We start from the raw sequence: 20,698 nt of genomic DNA on the forward strand, positions 1-20,698 counted from the left end.
TACATTCTCCTATGTCAGGAGCTTAGCTAGAAAGGGCAATCTACCTACCATAGAGAAAGACCTTTCTTTGGTTGAGTATATTCCTCCCCATGGTTTATTTATGTTTTTATCATTGACTGAATATTATGGGTGATAGAAATGACTAATGCTTGTATGCATGAGTAGAGTTTTATGGTCTTTTCAGTCTATGATGGGAGCTTAAATTACCGTATTTTTTGCTCCATAAGACACACCTGACCATAAGCCACACCTAGGGTTTTAAGGAGGAAAATAAGAAAAAATATTTTTAACCAAATGGTCTGTAAAATATTTAATAAAATATTTTTTATTAAATATCTTTTGCTCTATAAGATGCACGGGTATTTTCCCCTCCACTTTTGGGGAGAAAAAAGTGCATCTTATGGAGCGAAAAATACCGTAGATCCCTAGTGTTTTGAACAATAATAATTGGCCTGACCAGGTATGGCGCAGTGGATAGAGCATCTGCCTGGGCTGCTGAGGACTCGGTTTGAATCCCCGAGGTCACCAGCCTGAGCGCAGAATTATCCAGCTTGACCATGAGCTCACCAGCTTGAGTGTGAGGTGGCCAGCTTGTACGTGGGATCATAGACATGACCCTGTGGTCACTGACTTGAGTCCAAAGGTCACTGGCTTACAGCCCAAGGTTGCTGGCTTGAGCAAGAGGTCACCGGCTCGGCTGGAATCCCCCTCACCCCTGCTGGTCAAGGCTCATATGAGAAAGCAATCGATGAACAACTAAGGTGCCACAGCTATGAGTTGATGCTTCTCATCTCTCTCCTTTTCTGTCTGTTTGTCCCTGTCTGTCTCTTTCTCTCTCACTCACTCTCTCTCAATAACAATAATAATAATAATAAATAATTGGTAAAGTCAATAAATAATAAAGATACTGGACTATATGATGAACTATATATATTTATAGAGAACATAACCTATAGATTTATTTATTTCATAAATGGAACCTAGTGATTTGTTTTATAAATCTATTTAGTAGAAGTTGAAATATTATTTAATTTTTATATTTGCCCTTTATTCCTGTAACTTAAAAGGAGAAGACTTCCCTCTTTAAGTACCTAAGAAAGTATTTTTAGATTCAACTAGAACAAGTTATTAGTTTTTCTTTTACTAGTATCCTCATAATTTTCTAGGTGAAAAGATAATTGTATCGTTTCTTCTAATTCTGATATACAATTTAAGTTTAAAAGCTAAGCAATGTAAATTTGGTGTAACTCTTTTCGGGTTTATTTAGAGGATGTTTCTGCTTGGATATTTGTGAAGAAGTTAATGCATTTATCTCAGAAAATGTATGTGTGTTCCTCATTTCTAAGTAATGGGAAAGCAAAGGATATTCTTACTGTCAACTTTCATCAAGTTAGACCCCTCTGAAGACCTCACTAAATTCCATTTCCACAGAAATTTTGCTAATGGCTATGTGCAACATTATCCAAATAGTCATAGACAGAATTACAAATTAAAAATAAAAAGGAATAGGTGTACAAATATATCTTCTCTTTTAAGAAACTGGCAGGATGTTAATCTTGGACTTTCATTTTTACTTTGCAGTGTTTTTAGATATGATATAGAAAGTTTGAGTTTGGTATTAATGCATGAGACCAGCTTAGACAATAAAGTAATTAATTTCCTAAATGTGTTCTAGGTTGTAATCTTATATGTATAGGGCAGGAGAGATGAAATCTTCTAGTCTGTGTATGTTTACTTAATAATATTAGTGACTTTAATGGGTTTTACTGGAAAATGAAAGATTGAAGACATTTAAAAGTAAGCCACCCTAAAAAAAAAACAACACACAACAGAATAAAAGTAAGCCACCCAGTTTATTGTCTATATACTAATTTACCAAATTATTTTGATTCATGTAATAAATGCCCACTCTACATTACTATATACCACATAGAAAATGTGTTAATCTCGTGATACTCCTCATTTGTGGAACACCTACCTACCCTAGATATTGGTATCCCATAGGGTTCAGCGCCAGCTACCCTCTTTTCTCACTGTGCCTTCTTTCCAAAGGCAATTTCATCTACTCTCACAACTTTAAGTATCAATATATCAGTAACTCCCAAATGTGTATCTTTTACCTAAAGCTCTTTTCTAGCTTTTCAGAATTATTTCGTATATTTTCAGGGAAATCTCACAGATATCAAGCTAATTACATCTGGAATTGCACTTTGATTCTCCCCTTCAAATCTTCTCTTCTGGAGTTTCCTATCTCAGTTACATCCATCCAGTTTTTCTTGCCAGAAACCTGAGTCATTCTTGACCCCTTCTATTCCTTCCCCTTTCCTTCCCAACTCAGATCTGTTCCTAAGTGCTTCCTCTTCTACCTCTAAAACACAGCTCAAGTTTTTCACTTTTCTTCATCGTTTTTGCCATTATATAAGATCTTTTGCCTGAACTAATTCAGTAGCTGGCTAACTGGTTTCTTCATCCCCAGTTTGTCCACCTCTAATCCATTTACAAATAAAAGCCAGAGTGAGTTATTAATATGAAAATATATTTATATCCTTCTTATACTGAAAACTCCCCAGTGACTTTCCACTGCTCCTAGAGTAAAGACCTCTTTGTCCATGCCAGGAAAGCTGATGAGGTCTATATTAATTTGCTTGGACTGCACAGACTCCCTAGCTTAAATAACAGAAATTTATTTCCTCACAGTTTTGGAGGCTAGAAGTTTAAGATCTGAAGATGGGTTTCTTGTAAGGCCTCTTTTTTTGGCTTAAAGATGACCATCTTCCTGTATTTTCTTTCTGTGGTCTTTCCTCTGTGTGTGTCTGTATCCTAATCTGCTTTTCTTATGAGGATACCAGACATTGAGTTAGGGCCCACCCTCCTGACCTTATCTTACCTTAATTACCTCTTTAAAGACCCTGTCTCCAAGTACAGTTACATTCTCAGCTACTAAAGGTTAGGATTTCAACATATGAATTTGGGGGAGACACAATTGATTATCTAACAGTGCTTAAGCTGATTCTTGATGGAAGAGTAAGCATATGAAAAATTCACTATGAATATCGTGTCTATATTTCTTATGGTCTTGCTTTCTCTGCCATCTTTTCATCAAATTCCCAACATATTGCCTTAAATCGATGTTGAAAAGCTGCTGTAAACATTGGTGTCCAGTATCTGTCTGAGCTCATGTTTCCGTTCTTTTGGGTATATACTCAGGAGCAGAATTGCTGGGCCATTGGTAATTCTATGTTTTAACTTTTTTCAGAAACTGCTAGTATTTTTCCACAACTACTGCAATGTATGATGATGTCAGTTTCTCTACACTCTCACAAACACTTGTTTTTTCCCCCATAAAAAAACAAACAAACATATACCCTCCCTATGAGGTATAAAGTGGTGTTGAGCATCTTTTCATAATATAACAATGCTATCCTTTTATTGGACAAAGATAGCACACATATACAAAAAGAGGACAGTGATTTGTTGTTTTTTTTATATAATAATTTTATTTTTTTAATGGGGTGACATCAATAAATCAGGATACATATATTCAAAGATAACAAGGAGGACAGTGATTTGTTATTTAAAAAAACAAAAAACCTTTTACCCAATACTAAGGTCAAGAAATCAGTTGCTGGCATTAACTCAGAAGCCTGTCTTATGCCTCTTCCCAATTACTACCTCTTCTCTTCAGTCACGTAGAAGTGATCAGTGATCGCTATTCTGACACTACTGGTAGTATCTTTGCTGCTTTACTTTATAGTTTTAAAACTGCCTAATATTTTTTCTCTAACATCTTTTTTTGTTATTGTTATTTAAAAATTTCATATAAATGAAATCAATCAGTATGTGTTCTTCAGTTCCTGTCTCTGTCACTCAACATTAAGTTTTTGAGAGTCATGCATGCTGTTTGGTTTAACTGTAGTTTATTTTAATGTCTGTATAACATTTCATTGTATTACTATACTACCATTTATTTATGTAGTCTCTTGTTGAAAGAAATTTTGGTTTCTTTCAGTTTTTGATTCTTTTAATTAATGCTACTTAACAATATTCTTGTACTAATCTCATGGTGTCCAGATGTATGCAGTTCTGTCGAGTGCAGTATTTTACTTAGGAGTGAATTTCTGGGGTATAGGGTGTGTGCATAATTTAAGCTTTAGTAAGTATTGCCAAACAAGTTTCTAGAATAGTTGTGCAAATTTTCATCCCTTCCAGCAGTATGGGTTTGTTTTTTTGGGGGGGAGTGAGAGGTTGGTGAGAGGAGAGGAGACAGTGAGGTAGACTCCCACATGTGCCCCTACCAGGATCCACCCAGCAACTCTGTCTGGAGCTGGTGCTCAAGTACCAAGCTATTTTTAGCACCTGAGACTGATGCACTCCAACAAACCATCCTTAGTGCCTGGGGCCACGCTCAAACCAATTGAGCCACTGGCTACGAGAAGGGAAGAGGAAGAGAAGGGGAAGAGGGAGGGGACAGAAGCAGATGATCACCTCTTCTGTGTGCCCTGACTGGGAATTGAACCAGGGACATCCATATGCCAGGCCCACGCTCTATCCACTGAGGCATTGGCCAGGGCAGCAGTATGATTTCTAATATAATTTTATGTTTTTGGCTGTTTGGACATCCTCCTCTGTGATGTGTCTACTCAAATCTCTTGTCTTCCTCCCCCCCTTCCTTAATCAGAGCAAATCTGTCAATCCAGGGCACTCTTGGGCAACTTGTATGTACCTCTCTCAGCTGGGGAGACGATATAATTGACATAACATTGTATTTGTTTTTGGTGTACAATATAATGATTTGACATATGTACTTGTCCATTTTTAAACTGAGTTATGTCTCATTGATTTGTAGGATTTTTATGTATTTGGATATGAATCTCTGTGCCTAACCTTTTAACTCTTTTAATGATGCGTTTTGATGAGTGGAAATTCTGAAATCTAAGGTATTCTAACTTACCAGTCATTTTCTTTACAGTTAGTATATTTATAAACAGCTTATATGCAGACTAAAGATTACATAGTATATATGTTTTTATATTTTTTTAAATGAGTCTTTATATATACCACGGTAATAGAGATATTCACTCATACTTTCTTTTAGCTCTTTTGTTTCACCTTACTTATTTAAAATCACAGTTCATCTGAAAATAGACCACATGAGCAAAAACAGGAGGAAGTATAGATATGTGGGAGATACTGAATATACTAGTTTGGTTGGAGCACAGGTTTTTGGAGGGTTTTGTGGGAAATAAAAGTAGAAAGTTAAAGAAGATAACTCAGTACAAATCAACCAACCTCTTTATCTTCAACAAAACAATAACAGCAAAGCAGAAGGAAATAAAAGACTATCTTATTAACTGACTTTATTTTTATGTTTAAAAAATGTATTTATGTAAAAGGATATGTATAACAGTATCTTGGCTTAGTTAGCTGTTATTAAATTGCTTTTTTTTAACCAAATCTAGTAAATGTTTCCAATGAGTTATGCTAAATAATAGCAGTATCTATTGATACTCCCATTAAATAAACAAGAAAAATCCTCCTGGAAATAATTGTATTAATTATCTAGTCATTATATTTCTCTGGAAGACAATATAAAGTCTGTTAGAATTATTAATTTCTTTTTTTAACATATTTTAGCTTAAAATACAGGTTTTCTTATATGAACATAAAACATAACCTTTGTACCTGATTATTGGAAGAATGGGGATGTCATGTTCTTAAAAACTTTTTTTTTTTTTTGTATTTTTCCAAAGTTAGAAGCAGGGAGGCAGTCAGACTCCCACATGCACCCAACCAGGATTCATCCAGCTCACCCACCAGTGGGCGATGCTCTGCCCATCCAGGGCATTGCTCCATTGCAGCCAGAGCCATTCTAGAGCCTGAGGCAGAGACCATGGAGCCGTCCTCAGCGCCCGGGCCAACTTTGCTCCAATGGAGCCTTGGCTGCGGGAGGTGAAGAGAAAGATAGAGAGGAAAGAGTGGGGGAAGGGTGGAGAAGCAGATAGGCACTTCTCCTGTGTGCCCTGGCCGGGAATCGAACCCAGGACTTCCACATGCCAGGTCAATGCTCTACCACTGAGCGAGCCAGCCAGCCAGCCTATAAACTTTTTTATTGGACACTTGACCATGTAAAAAGTGCAGTACCATAATATCTAAAGGTGTGTGTATGTATACATATATTTAGATATATCTGGGATATATACACATATATTAAAAATTTGTACTTACTTGAGTTCACCACGTAAGATAAGAGTTATTTAATTCAAGTTTAAAATAGTTTTTGGTATATGATTGACAAGTTGGCAATACATTTAATAATTTGAAACTGTAGTTTTATGCCACTAAGATATTTCTCTTATTTAGTATGAAATAATAGGCTACGTCTTATTACCAGACTATCTTTCTGACTCTTTGGGGGGAAAAATAGGACCAACTAGTCAAGTCTCATTATCTGTTGACAGTGATAGACAGGAAGCACATAGATAATTAAATCCATTGTCAAATTCAGCCTGTAAAATTACTTTAGCCAGGATTTTCTACACCTTCTTCCAGAAAGCCTGTAGTTAGAGTTACTACTGATAGCTGAGATATGGAGGGTTTGGATTTCAATTTATTTGCTCCTCTTCTTCCCTTAACAAAGAAACTAATGAACCATGAGTTGGGTCAAAGCCCAGGAGTATATAAAGTATGGGAAGATGTATGTAGAGCTAGACAATCCAAAGAGAAGCACTTCTTAAATACGAATAATTTAACTCTCATTAAACAATGCTTTTCTTACATCTTTATTGGGTCTGGACTGCTATTGATTGGTGTCCTGACATTAAATGAAAGGAAGTTGTTTGAAAATATGCTTCCTGGTTGGACAGAACCTTCTGTACATTTTTGAAGGAGTAAACAATAAAGTTAGAGAGTTGATTTGGGTTTAATAAGCAAATTTGTGACTTTCTAATTATATTCTCAAGGTAAGCTCAGCATATTTTCCTCCTTAAAATATTGTGGTCCCAGAAAAGATTGTGATCGGCCCCATTTGTATTATTTGCAGGCCTGAAGCAAGAGTAAAGATGGAGGCCATGGACTATATGTCTAACTTTAGAATCATAAATAATGCTACCAAACTGCAAAATGAAATTGAATCTATACTCCTTTCTGGATAAGATACCTTAATGATGTCCTACAAGGCCAAATTTGAATTTTTTTTTAATTTTTTTATTTATTCATTTTAGAGAGGAGAGAGAGAGAGGGAGAGAGGAGGGGGGGGGGAGGACCTGGAAGCATCAACTCCCATATGTGCCTTGACCAGGCAAGCCCAGGGTTTCGAACCGGCAACCTCAGCATTTCCAGGTCGACGCTTTATCCACTGCGCCACCACAGGTCAGGCCAAATTTGAATTTAAAATTTTGGACTCTGTGGGGTTTCATGTCAGATCATGACAATGTGGGGAGCTGACCAGCTTCCCTTCCATGTTTATTCTTATCCTAACCTTCACTCTTATCTTTCTAAACTGCCCTTGGCCAACCCATGGATAAACATAGATTCTCGGATTCTAAAGATAATTTCTCCAGAGACATGAACCACGTAGAACCACTTTCATAGTCTCCCCCATCCTCATGGTCTTCTCCCAGACATTGTGGGTTGACTGGGAAATGAAAATAACTACCTACCAGTGATTATATCAGACATAGGTGGTGTAGGTTCTTTGCATATTTTATTTAAGGCATCATCATTTTTCCCTCTTAGAGCTAAGTATTTCAGTAAAGCAAGTCATTATATTTATATACACACACAAATTATTTTAGCTATTGTTATATTAAGAAGTAAATTTTCAAAGTTACCTTGCTTCCATCTCCACAACATTTTAGAAAACAGTACCTTGAAACAAAGTAAAATTCAGAAAACAGGAACCTAGTTTGGCTGCTACCTCCAGGGTACAATAGGTCAGTTGTTGACATACTTACTCACCCTTCAGCATCTCCTGACTTTTGGCTTAGGGAGCAAACTTGCCTTGCTTCTCCCTAGGTTAAAACTAGGCCTACTCCCCTTAACTGCTGGGAGGAAGTACAGCATTGAGAGGTGATGCTGATTCAACTTTTGGAGGTTTAATGATATGTGCCGATTAACCAACTAATACAATGTGAAAAATTCAGTTTTAAATCATTCCTAAGGGACAAGGTTTTAAAGAAGATACGCTTCTTGGCTCTGGACGGTTGGCTCAGTGGTAGAGCGTCGGCCTGGTGTGTGGGAGTCCCGGGTTCGATTCCCGGCCAGGGCACACAGGAGAGGCACCCATCTGCTTCCCCACCCTTCCCCCTCTCCTTCCTCTCTGTCTCTCTCTTCCCCTCCCGCAGCCAAGGCTCCATTGGAGCAAAGTTGGCTCGGGCGCTGAGGATGGCTCCATGGCCTCTGCCTCAGGCGCTAGAATGGTCTGGCTGCAACAAAGCGACGCCCCAGATGGGCAGAGCATCGCCCCCTGGTGGGCATGCCGGGTGGATCCCAGTTGGGCACATGCGGGAGTCTGTCTGACTGCCATCCCCGTTTCCAACTTCAGAAAAATACAAAAAAAAAGAAGATACGCTTCTTTGTTCATTTTAAAACTTAAATATACTGCTCGCAAAAATTAGGGGATATTTTATCACTTCATATGAAGCGATAATTTTTGTGAGCAGCATATATACTTAGATGGGTGTTTAAGAAGAATTGAGGTGTGGAATGTGATCCTGTGTGCTAGGCTTCATGAGAAGGGAAGTGTCAGAGCTCTATTGATTCTCCTGGAGTAGCTGGAGGGACTTTGTTCAGAAAATGTTGGCTTTGTAAATAGTAATGAAAATCACTTTAAAAAGAGAGAAAGAGAGATAAGACAAAGAAAGTCAACGTAGACTTGAGGACGAGAATTAACAACTCTGGGAATGACCACAACCGATTAAGAGCATGAATCAATGTGCGCAACAATTCTCTACTTCTTCAGTTTATGCTGCTTCAGAGCAGGTAGCACATCCTTGGCATTTTCTCATTTACTTTTACTTCCCCAAGTCACCTGAAATAAAATAGACATGTGTGAACAATCTCGGAGACTCCTGTTTCCTCAGTTTACAGTATCAACCCAGAGCGGGTTGGAGTGGGCTGGGTTAACGTTGCACTTCACTGCACCATCATGCTCACATGCACAAGGTTATTTGGCATCTGTAGCATCATCCGGGCTTCTCTACAGCATGTGAGGTAAGAGGAAGGAGCATGTTTAAGTCCCAGCTTTGAAGCTGCTGTGTTAATTGTTAACTTTTGCTGAGTCTGTACACTCAAAAAGGTAGCAGTCTCAGCATGTTCAGATCCTAACTGCTAGGTTTTCGGAGGCAGCAGCTGTGCTGATGTGAGGCATTAATGGCTGGCTGGATTCAATCAGATATGCCGCCTCCAGTGTCTTTATGGAGTGGCGTTCACTAGATTTCAAATGGACTGCTGAGAAAGATGAAATATAATCTCATGTATTATCTCTATCTTGGAAAAAAATAGATAATGAACTTGTTCTCCTGCTGGCATATATTTTGTTAACCTTTGTGGAGTCAACTTAAAGAACAGATGTCCCTGTAGAGTTGAAACCTTTTGCTCAAGTGGAGTGTTATTAAGTGCATTTGTGAGTTCTAGGAACAATGGTGTTAAGTAGAGCAGCTAAGTAATTTCTTTAAAAGCACTCAGAGAATAATATGGCATATTTGGGGGCTAGCTGGAGAGAAAAAAAATGCAATATAAATTGTATTCAACTAAATTCCTTTTTCTTTTTGTTTCTCACAGAGTCTGGAGAAGGTTCTTGTGGAATTCAGTCACAAGGAGTTGTTTGATTTCTATAACAAGGTCAATAATTTTAAAATTATTTCCGAGTAGTGGAGTTTTTTCATAATGTTTCCTTCATTTAATGAATGTTTTTAAATGCCTTACTGTGGAACTAAATTCTTTTTTTTTTTTTTTTGTATTTTTCTTAAGCTGGAAACAGGGAGAGACAGTCAGACAGACTCCCGCATGCGCCAGACCGGGATCCATCCGGCACACCCACCAGGGGCGATGCTCTGCCCACCAGGGGGCGATGCTCTGCCCCTCCGGGGCGTCGCTCTGCCGCGACCAGAGCCACTCTAGTGCCTGGGGCAGAGGCCAAGGAGCCATCCCCAGCGCCCGGGCCATCTTTGCTCCAATGGAGCCTCGGCTGCGGGAGGGGAAGAGAGAGACAGAGAGGAAGGAGGGGGGGTGGAGAAGCAAATGGGCGCTTCTCCTATGTGCCCTGGCCAGGAATCGAACCCGGGTCCCCCGCACGCCAGGCCGACGCTCTACCGCTGAGCCAACCGGCCAGGGCCTAAATTCTTTAAACTTGACTTGTGAACACCTTATGTTTCACAGCAGTAAGATGCCGAGATGAAGAGAATCTGACAAACTAAATCCGGGAGAAAATGGAAATGGTTTTAATTAAAGCAAAGCAATAAGTAATGAATTATGTGGTACCTAGCCACACTGGCACTTTAGATATAAAAGTAATGTGAAGTATTTTAATTTCTTGGAGAAAGGGAAAATGAAGATGCCAGTCGTTAAAGGCTTACTTTTGAGCATATTTTATGGGTTTTTCCAAATACTGATTTTGTAATCTAGGAAATCACCACCACCCCCTTTTAAAATCTTATGTAGTGATCATTTAAAATGAAACAGCTGGGGGTATTTAAAACAGTAGTAACCAGAAATCCTCCTTTACAAATATGAAAACTTAGCAAGCATGAATTCTAATATTTTCACATAGAGATAAAACATTGTCAGGGGTACATTTATTGCTATGTGCATGGAGTTACTATGCAGAGTTGCCGTTACCATTCTTTCCCTTCTATTCGCATGTTTCTAAGCAACATTTCATGTGGGTTTCTCTCTCTTCACTAACGTTCTCTCCTGTTTGTCTTTGTAAACAGCTCGAGACCATACAAGCGCAGCTGGACTCCCTCACATGATGTTCCTGAAGACTGGTTTCTCCATCACACTCCCGCCACCTCATTATTTTGCTTTGAAGATACACTGTCAGGTTGTGTTCGGAAGGATTCAGTAATTTTCTTCTTGTAAATGATATGGTTTATCACTTCTTAGACAAATAATAGCTAAGGGAAATAATTTTCTGAGGACTTAAGTTTCTAATACACATCCTCTCATTCTGTGAGTCAATAGCAAGCAATTATTAAAATCACTTTTGATTAAAAAAAAAAGCAAATGTGAATACTGTATTATTCTTACTGTACTATTTTTGCTTTATTGCCTAGCAAGTTTATTTTTATGTACTTGATGACACCTATAGGCGTCAAGCAGGGTCCATGGATACAAAGTATGTATACATTAGAATATAGAACTTCAGTAATTACATTAATAAAAGTGAGAAAACAGCCACATGCAATCAAACACATTACAATATTTTCCCTTAAACATAATGAGTATATTTTGCTTTGGAAATAATCTGGAAAGAAATTAAAAATAGAGATAGTAGTAGTATATCAGGTAATTCCTGCGTAAGCTTCTCTGTGCACTTTTATTTTTTTCTCTGAGTTTAATGATTTAATAACAGCCCAGATTTTTGTATGCTTTTCTTTGTGCTGCAGATTAATAATGAGTCACTTCCAAGTGTGGGAGGCCAATTCAAATTTTGAATAAAAAGAATTGTAATAAGTGCTAATTGAGTATTCTTAAAATTTCAAAACAGATAACCTTTTACATTCTCTTTCTGTAAATATGTTAATTAATTTAAGTCAATATAATTTTTTGTATTAGATTTTGTCAAACTGAAGTGCCCAGTATTTTATGCTATGAATATAAATAAGTATGAGTATGGTTGCCTGACATCAGTTGAATTTTTTATAAACGAAATATTTGTTCGATGTTGTTTTCAGGGAGACAGAGAGGGAGAGAAAGAGGAAAGAGTGAAAGGAGGTGAGCAAGAAAAAGAGATTGATTCAAACATGACTTTTCTTCACATTAAGGAATTTGATTTTAGAAATGTCCTAAACAAACAGACCCATTGATATTAAATCACAGTCTTTATATGAGGTATCTGAGTAATGCAAGTGTCTCCCAAATAAATGTTCAGTATATAGAATTGATGCCCTTATTTATATATGTGCTTCTGTGTTGTTGCTTACAAAGATTACGAGTTTGGGTAATTTCAGAAAGTTAATGTTACAGTTACTGTCCATAATTGATAAATTTAAAAAGTTTCTAGCCTGACCAGGCAGTGACACAATGGATAGAGCATCAGCCCGGGACACTGAGGACCCAGGTTTGAAACCCCGAGGTCATTGGCTTGAGCTCATCTGGCTTCAGCACGGGTTCACCACCTTAAGCGTGGGGTCACTGGCTAGAGTGTGGGATCATAGACATGACCCCATGGTCACTGGCTTGATCCCAAACGTTGCTGGCTTGAGCAAGGGGTCACTGGCTCAGCTGGAGCCCCTGGAGACCTCCCCATTTCCCCTACCAAGGCACGTATAAGAAAGCAATCAATGAACAACTAAGGTGCTACAACTATGAGTTGATGCTTCTCATCTCTCTCCCTTCCTGTCTGTGTCTCTCTCTTGCTAAAAAAAAGAATAAATAAAGTTTTTAAACTCATATTTCCATTGACACTATATCTGGAAGACATATTTGTAATATAATGAGATTTATCTCCAAATGTGTCTCGTGGGATCTCGTATTTTTTTATGTTCTATTCTACCAGGCCCCAGAGGGAACTACCTACTATAAACATTTTGATAAATATTCTTTCAGACTTCTTATGTACAAATAAACATACATCATCTCAAATTGAATTTGCTAGGCTTTCCTGATCATAATAGATAGGTATAAATTAACATTACTTCAGTAGCCAGCTTAACCCCAATGTAGTGTCTAAATTAAAAGTGACAGTTCAAAATGAATTTTCTAATAGTAGCTCATTTTATGACTCCTGAAAGGACTGGTTTTATATTCTCTAAGAGTAAACTAGACAAAAATCTGGTAAAGAATTTTCTCTCTGTTAGTCTAGTTCAAGAAAATCTGATTAAAGGCATTGAAGAAAGGACAAGTAGGTGTAATTCTAACTAAGAACATAATTTTTCCTGAAATATATTTAATTGCAGATCATTTTATTCTCTAAGGTACCGCTGTTATTTTGATATACAAGTCAAAGAAGATATTCCCAAAATGTACTAAATGTGTGTTACTTTGTAAGAGAAATAATAGGGTAAGTGGGGACTAGAACTTACTATCTTAGCAAATAAATGCCGTGTATGAATACTCGACATGAGGCTTGACTAAAAATAGAATCACTTGTTAGAAAAAAAACACTGTACTATTTTTATACCTACTACAAATAATACCTGCAATTCTTTAATTATAAAATATGATTATTTTTAATTAGTAAATAACAAAAAATAATGAGTAGCCTAAATTTATAATTTATAGAATCTCAGCATCCTGAAGTGGCCATTAATGACATCTTGGTAGACTTTATGGGTGGTTTTATTCCTATCCATCTATCTTTCTCTTTGTTTTAACCTTCTTTTCCTAGCAAATTGGAATCATGCCATAAATACAGTTTCATACTTTTTTTTTGCTTATATAACATTATAGTATGAGCATTTTCTTGTCGTTATTGTCTAAAACATAATTTTAATGTATATTAAATTTGAGTGAGCTGCATATCTAATCTATTGTTGAATGTTATTTTCAATTTTTTAAACTTGAAAGAACTAAAGAACTCACTGGTAAATATTATATATAAGTCATAAACCACATCTCTCGTTATTTTATTAGTATAGGTCCCTAGAGGTGGGATTATAATGTCAAAAGTATGAAGATTTATTTTCTATTTTTACCTTTAATGTAATTTTATTATAGAAAGTAATAATTACCCATTGGAAAAAAGAAAAAAGTTCCTTCTCTGTTTTGCCATCTCACTTCCTAGAATTACCTACCAACCTCTTAGAAACATTTGGTTTTTATAATTTTAGACATCCTAAATGCCAGTGAATACACACACACACACACACACTGTGCATGTTTTTATTTGTTTATATTTAAGGCTATGTTTGCATATTGATAAATCGTTTCTCCAAAGGTTCATACCAGTTTATACTCCTACCAACAAGAAGTGAGTATTCACCTGCCTCAAACCCACGTCAGTAGCCCCTTCCTCCTACTGTACATTTCATTCTCAATGTTCTTAACCTGGATTGGGTTTGGGAAGAGTGTGGGGTGAAAGTGTGTTGAAAACTGGAACCTCACTAATTACTTTGAATATGTTATGTTGTTAACTCCAGAGGGATTGAAGAGGAAACTTTTCTCAAATGAGCAAATATGAGAGGCAATAGCACAGTATTTAAGGATTCGGTGAGTTCCTGTGGTGTCAGGAACTATGTACCGGAGACACTATGTTAACAGTGATAAGCAAAATAAATATAGTTTCTGGCTTTTTGAAGCATATAAGTTAGACAGTTTTTCAAAAAAGCAAGATGTAATAAGTATGGGATGAAAAATAATCGAATTCTATTATGAAAATACAAGATGGGACCTTGGGGCATCGAGGAAAGCTTCTTTGAGGAAATGAGATGTGAGCCAAGTCCTGTAGGATGAGTTAGAATGAAGCGATGGAAGAACAGAGTGAAAAGTGGGCTAGACAGGGAGGATGGCTCAGCCAGCAAGCCACTGAGGCCCTGGGCCTTCAGCCCTACAGCCACAAGGAAATACATCTGCATACAACCTAATTGAGATCAGAGGTGGATTCCTTCCCAGGCAAGCCTCCAGAGGAGAATCTAGTCCAACTGACTGTGATGGCAGCCTTGTGACATCCTACGTGAAGGGCCCAGACTCCTGATTCACAGTATTTGTGAGATAATAAGTGTGCGTTAATTTAAACGTCTAAATTTATAGTAATTTCTTATGCTGTAATAGATAACTGAAACAGCAGTCAGGCTTTTCGTTGATAGAGTCATGTAGTCTACAGCACCTTTGCACTACAACAGCAGAGTTGAGTAGTTGCAACAGAAAGCCTAAAATATTTACTGCCTGGCTCTTTACTGGAAGAGTTTGCAGACCGTGCCTTATATCATGCTTCCCTAGGGTGTCTCCAGAGGAATATAGCAGATACATAAATCTATAAAATAGATGTGATATATATTTCTGTCACATCACTTTTACTTTAATTAGAAGTACTGAATTGGAAATTATGTTTCCCATTGGCAGCTACTAAAGCCATGTGACTAGGTCTCACCTATGAAATGTAAGTGAAAATGATACTCATCTTCACTTTTCTGTTTCCAAGTTTGAAACAGATTTGGAGCTGAGTGAGCTTTGACGGAGCAGACAAGGATGATGCCTGAAGGGGCGGGGACCACACATGGAAGGAAGCTGGGGCCTGAATGTCCTCACGGAGCAGTACTGCCCATATGCCCTTAACAAGCGGCTGTCTCCAGGCTGTTCACATGTGAAATAAAACATCTTGTTGGAGGAACTGTATTTGCGATCTTGTTAATACAGCAGATTAGCCCATAGCCTAACTAATGTGGGGGTAACATGATTTTACTTAGCCAATAATTTAGAGCATTTATATTTTTACAGAGATGAATATTTTGTCATATAGTTCAAGTACATATAAATGTTAGAGAGAAAATGGGCAACTTCAGTCTGGATTCGCAGAGCTACCAGGGGGATATATGATATATTCATCCTACTCCCCCAATGGGGCTAGATGGAAGTAAAATTTTGAGAAACCATCAGTAGAATAAATTTTCTCCAAAATCTTTTAATCCCTTTTCCACTGTTGAAGAAGAGGGCCAGGACAATTCTGACTTGTTCAGGCTCATTAGTCAGAAGCTGCTCAGGAATTAGAATGTAAGTTTCAGATGAGACGATTGTGCTTCCCTAAAACTTTGATTTTTGTCATTATTATGCAAATGGTTCTACTCAATGCACACGCCTCATTTAATGCTAAAATTAGGAACACATTAATTTGAGGGATTTTATAGTAAAGTTTAATGGCATTTATAAATTTGGGGAATTTCAAGGATTTTAGCATTGCTTCCTCGTCCTACCTCTTCTCCCCCCCCCCCCCCCCCCCCCCTGCCCCGAATCTTTTTAAATGTCTCTTGCTTTTCTCTGAATTGTAAGGTTGTTCTAGCTGACGGGCGGCCTGCGATTCGGATTTAAATGATGGCAGTGTTCATAGCCTGCTTTATTTGTTTTATTTGAAATGGAAGGTTGTTAGTTTTTGTTTCAAAAGAAATAGTCTGCAAAGACAAGAACGTGGAAGCCAGGCCAGGCTATAAATATGTAGTGAAAGGATGCTACAGGATTAAAGGAAATGTTTTAATCTCCAAGGCAGGAAAAATAATGAATATATAATAATGTTCCCTTAGTAAAACCAGAGTTCAGTCATTTTTAGCATCTTTTAATGAGAATTTCAGAATCTCATTTTGTAAAGACTTGGTATTTTGAAAATATTTTTCTATTCATTTTCTTTTTTTTTTTTTAGAGAGGGCAGAGAGAAATAAGAGAGAGAGAGAGAGAAGGAGGGGAGGAGCAGGAAGCATCAACTCCCATATGTGCCTTGACCAGGCAAGCCCAGGGTTTTGAACCAGCGACCTCAGTGTTCCAGGTCGATGCTCTATCTACTGTGTCACCACAGTTCAGGCTTAAAATATTTTTTCTTCAAAGGAATCTAAGTAAAGGAAAGAAGGAAAAAGCAGTTAATAGTAAATTTAATAGCTGCATTTATTTCTGAAACAGAGTTTAAAGAATACAGTACATTCATCCTACCTAAATTGTTTTAAGGAAAAGCCAGTAGTAAGGTTTTCTCTACTGTAATGAATGTAGATTTGCTGGGAGGCACGGACAGAGCTCAGTGATTTCTCAAGGTTTCCCCCCATCTCCTTGTTTCTGAGATTGCCATATTTCTTTTGTGCTGTTTCTAGTCCACATTTCAGATTCTTCCTACAGGTTCAACCAGGCTACCCCTTAACAAAGCGAAAAGCTGTCACCAGAACCAGGCTGCTCTAACACTTCAGCATGGGAAGCTCCAGCATCCCCTGTCCGGGAATGCGGTTAGGCTTTGGCAGCAGAGCACAGTAATTTTCCAAATGATCAGAGGAAGCGGTGACTCATATATCCCGGACCATGCGCTCAACTTGGTGATCCAGCCTCTCCCTGTTACATGCTGATGTAATACGTAGTCCTGTGAACATCAGGGTACTTAAGAAATATTGGCTGAATGAATCGATGAAATCTATAATAGTTTTTTTCTCCTTCTGTCTCTCTTTTTTGCACAGTACCATCTGAGTTCTAAAAAAACAAACTGCTATCATAAACCTTAGATTTACAAGAGTAGTGTTCCAACTGCTAAGCTAAATACTTTGATAACCCTGTTAGGGAATAGCCCACATCTCTTCAGGGGAGGATCTCCTGAAGTCATTGATCCTTTCGGTCATGGAGCAAGACATATACACAAGGAGAATAAAAGCCATTAACCTGCTAGAGACCCAAATTTCTCAAAGTCTGTTCCGTACTTTACTTGTGCAGAATGCTAGAGCAGGTTCTCTCACTGCTGTGAGATTTATGATAGTCGTGACATTGATCTAGACATGCTTCTGGTGCTAATGCTGCAAAGACTGAAACGGCATTGCATTCCTACGAAATTCAGAGGTGATTTATGTGACCAGATCAAATGAAGTGCTCCAGAAAGACATCTCACTATATTGTTATATGGAGATGTATGTTGAATATGTATAGATTTTGTGAGCCTACAAAGAGGCTTTTTCTCCACTAATGTGGGGCAATTCAGTGACAAAGTTTCAGAAAGAAGTTTCCCCTTACAGGATTGTTCCAAGTTACCACAAATATGCAAGCTGTACAAACATCTGAACAAGTTCACGTAGATAATGCAGAGTGCACACAAGATGCAGAGAGCAGGCAGAAAGCTGTTGTGTGTCACTTTACTTCAGGTTTTCTCTCTGCGGCCAAGACCATTCTGTCAAACGTAGAGTCCAACGTGAGGGGTCAGTTTCTTCTTAATAGAATGACAATTTATAGCACCTTTCTACCTCATAGCTGAACAGGCCATCTCTGTCAGAGTTTTGTTGATTCATACTGAGAAGTGTGTTCTGGCCTGACCATGAGGTGGCGAAGTGGATAGAATGTCAACCTGGGATGCAGAGGACCCAGGTTCAAAACCCCAAGATTGCCTGCTTGAGCACAGGGTCACTGGCTTGAGCATGGAATCATGGACATAGCCCCATGGTCACTAGCTTGAGCCCAAAGGCCACTGGCTTGAACAAGGGGTCACTGGCTCGGTTGAAGCTCCACAGTCAATGAACAACTAAGGTGTCACAACAAAGAATTGATGCTTCTCATTCCCTACCTGTCTGTCCCTCTCTCTTGATAAAAAAAATTTAAAAGAAGAAACAGAAGAAGAGGTATGTTCTGTGCTTTGCTTGTGTGAGCTAAACTGACTAGAGTAGTAATAAAACATCAGCAAGCTTGGGTACATCTGCTTTCTGGACTTGCAAATTACCCAGGTCAGGCGTGAAGGACTCGGGGTGGCACCTTTGCTGTTCACCTCCCTTGTAAAGGGAGGTCTTACGAAGTTCTGAGTAGGCTCAGACGTGCTGATAGGTCTCCTGACCTGGGGGGCCGGGAGAATGTGCCCACCATCTGCCTGGGAAGCCCTTCAGGCAGCACGGGAGAGTTGCCCACATGTGCTGGTTTTATAGTGCAATGCTTTTCCTCTGGCTTCTGGGAACCACTCCTTCCATCGCTGATTTGTCCTGGATCATTCTCCTTGTTTAATGCCATTCCCATCAATGCGTTTATATTTTTGGGCCCCTTTTTTTTAGTTTACACTTTCAGTTAAATTTGTAATCAGGATAATTTCAAAATCACTTTATTAATTTTCATGTTTGGCTCTATAGTCTGCTCTGGGGGTTCCAGGATTTCAAAAAGGTCTGCCTGAAAAGGTAGGACCTCACAAAGTCAAAATTTCTTTCTATGAAATCATATTTTTTGAGTAATGAAAAATTCTCATCTAATTAAATAATTACTCCTTATTTCATCAGCTTTCTAAACGAAATGTGTATTTTTTTTTTTTTTTTTACTAAAATACACCTCATTGCATAAGGTTTTCTGTAGAGGGTTTCAAACAACGTTTTTGTGAGGAGAGGATGCATGTTTTGTGGGGAAAGGGATGCTTCTGGTTTTCATCTAATTTCCGGTTTTGCTTTCTAGCTCCCCCATGTCTCATAATAGAGAATGACTTACCATCCTGCTTCATCAATTATAAACTATTGGTTTGCCATGTTTACTGATGGACAGAGCACTATAAAAAGACCGTATCTGCTTGTGGTGCTCCTCTGTTACACTTCCTGCGTTTATTCCATGAGTTGGAATTGCCAGGAGAACCAAGGATCCCTTAGGGGCCTAGCCGCCATCTTTCTCTGCCTCGGGAGTGCATCATTGCTTTAGTTTCGTGCCCTGTGGCTGAAGGGACTTGTTGTAGTTCAAAATTTGAGGCGAAGCTGAGGTAAGTAGGGGAGGAGGGCAGAAGGGTCCTTCTTAAGCCCTACAAGTGAACTGTGTACTCTAAACCGAGCCTTAGGTAAAGTTTCAAGCTCTTAGGTTTTAAGCTCTGAAAGGTAATACTAAAGTGTCACTTTGTGTCTCATTGCTGCTAGTCTTTCTGTATGCAGTTGCCTTGGAAATGTCAAGGGTTGAGGTGTGATTGGCAGGACAAGATTTGGACATTTAAAGGTTCTCTAGTCGAGTGCCATTAAATGCAATCACAATTTCTCCTTTGTCCCCTATAGCTCCTCTTAGCAAATATGTCTTATTTTTTAGTGGTAAATGTGTAGAGAGCTATGGCAAAAATATCAAAGGCATCGATTCATACCTTTCAACTCTCCAGTGGGCACTGAGTATGAGAAGAAGGCTTTAAAATCAATGACTCCCACTCCCTCTGAAGATCATCTTGACACTAGCCATCCATTCTAAATAAGCAAAACATCCACTTCTCTGAAAATAGAGGGGAGACATTGCTGAGTCAATTTTAAAGGCTCATTGGCTACTCACCTGATACAATAGACCAAATAGACCAGTGAGACCAGTTCCTGGCAGGATAGAAAGTGACCTCATACTTACCTTCCTGTACATTTCTGAGAGATTTTTTTTTTTAAGTGAGAGGCAGGAAGGCAGACAGACCAGCTCCTGCATGCAACCCGGCTGAGATCCACCCAACAAGCACCCTACTGGACTATACTCTGCCCATCTGGAGCTGCTGTTCTATTGCTCAGCAACCAAGCTATTTTAGCACCTGAGGTGGAGGCCATGGAGGCATCCTCAGTGGCCAGGAACAACTTGCTTGAACCATTCAAGCCATGGCTACAGGAGAAGAGAGCGAGAGAGAGGTGGAGAAGCAGATGGTCGCTTCTCCTGTGTGCCCTGACTGGGAATTGAACTTGGGACATCCACACTCTGGGCTGACACTTGACTGCTGAGTCAACTGGTCAGGGCCTCTGAGTGAGAACTTGAACTTCTCCCTCCAGCTCCCTAAGAAGCGAAGAAGGTATGAATGTACCTTTGGTAGCCTGACACCATTCTGTCTTTTGACTATTTGCTGAATATGTGGGAGGAGAAGAACAATCAAAAAACAGTATTTTTTCTCTTTCCAGACTAA

At 38.6% G+C, this 20,698-nt stretch overlaps 1 protein-coding gene across 1 annotated transcript in view; it reads left to right on the forward strand.

Moving 5' to 3' along the window:
• Positions 1 to 13,680, forward strand: part of COMMD10 (COMM domain containing 10) — a 199,654-nt gene extending 185,974 nt beyond the window's left edge. The window contains exons 6-7 of the mRNA XM_066382062.1: positions 9,781 to 9,840; positions 10,932 to 13,680. Coding sequence (XP_066238159.1) covers positions 9,781 to 9,840; positions 10,932 to 10,970 — 99 coding nt within the window. The 3' untranslated portion in view covers positions 10,971 to 13,680. The remainder of the gene's footprint in view (positions 1 to 9,780; positions 9,841 to 10,931) is intronic.
• Positions 13,681 to 20,698: the final 7,018 nt, after the last annotated feature.

The sequence above is a fragment of the Saccopteryx leptura genome, chromosome 4 (genome assembly GCF_036850995.1).
Source record: "Saccopteryx leptura isolate mSacLep1 chromosome 4, mSacLep1_pri_phased_curated, whole genome shotgun sequence".
Lineage (NCBI taxonomy): Eukaryota > Metazoa > Chordata > Mammalia > Chiroptera > Emballonuridae > Saccopteryx > Saccopteryx leptura.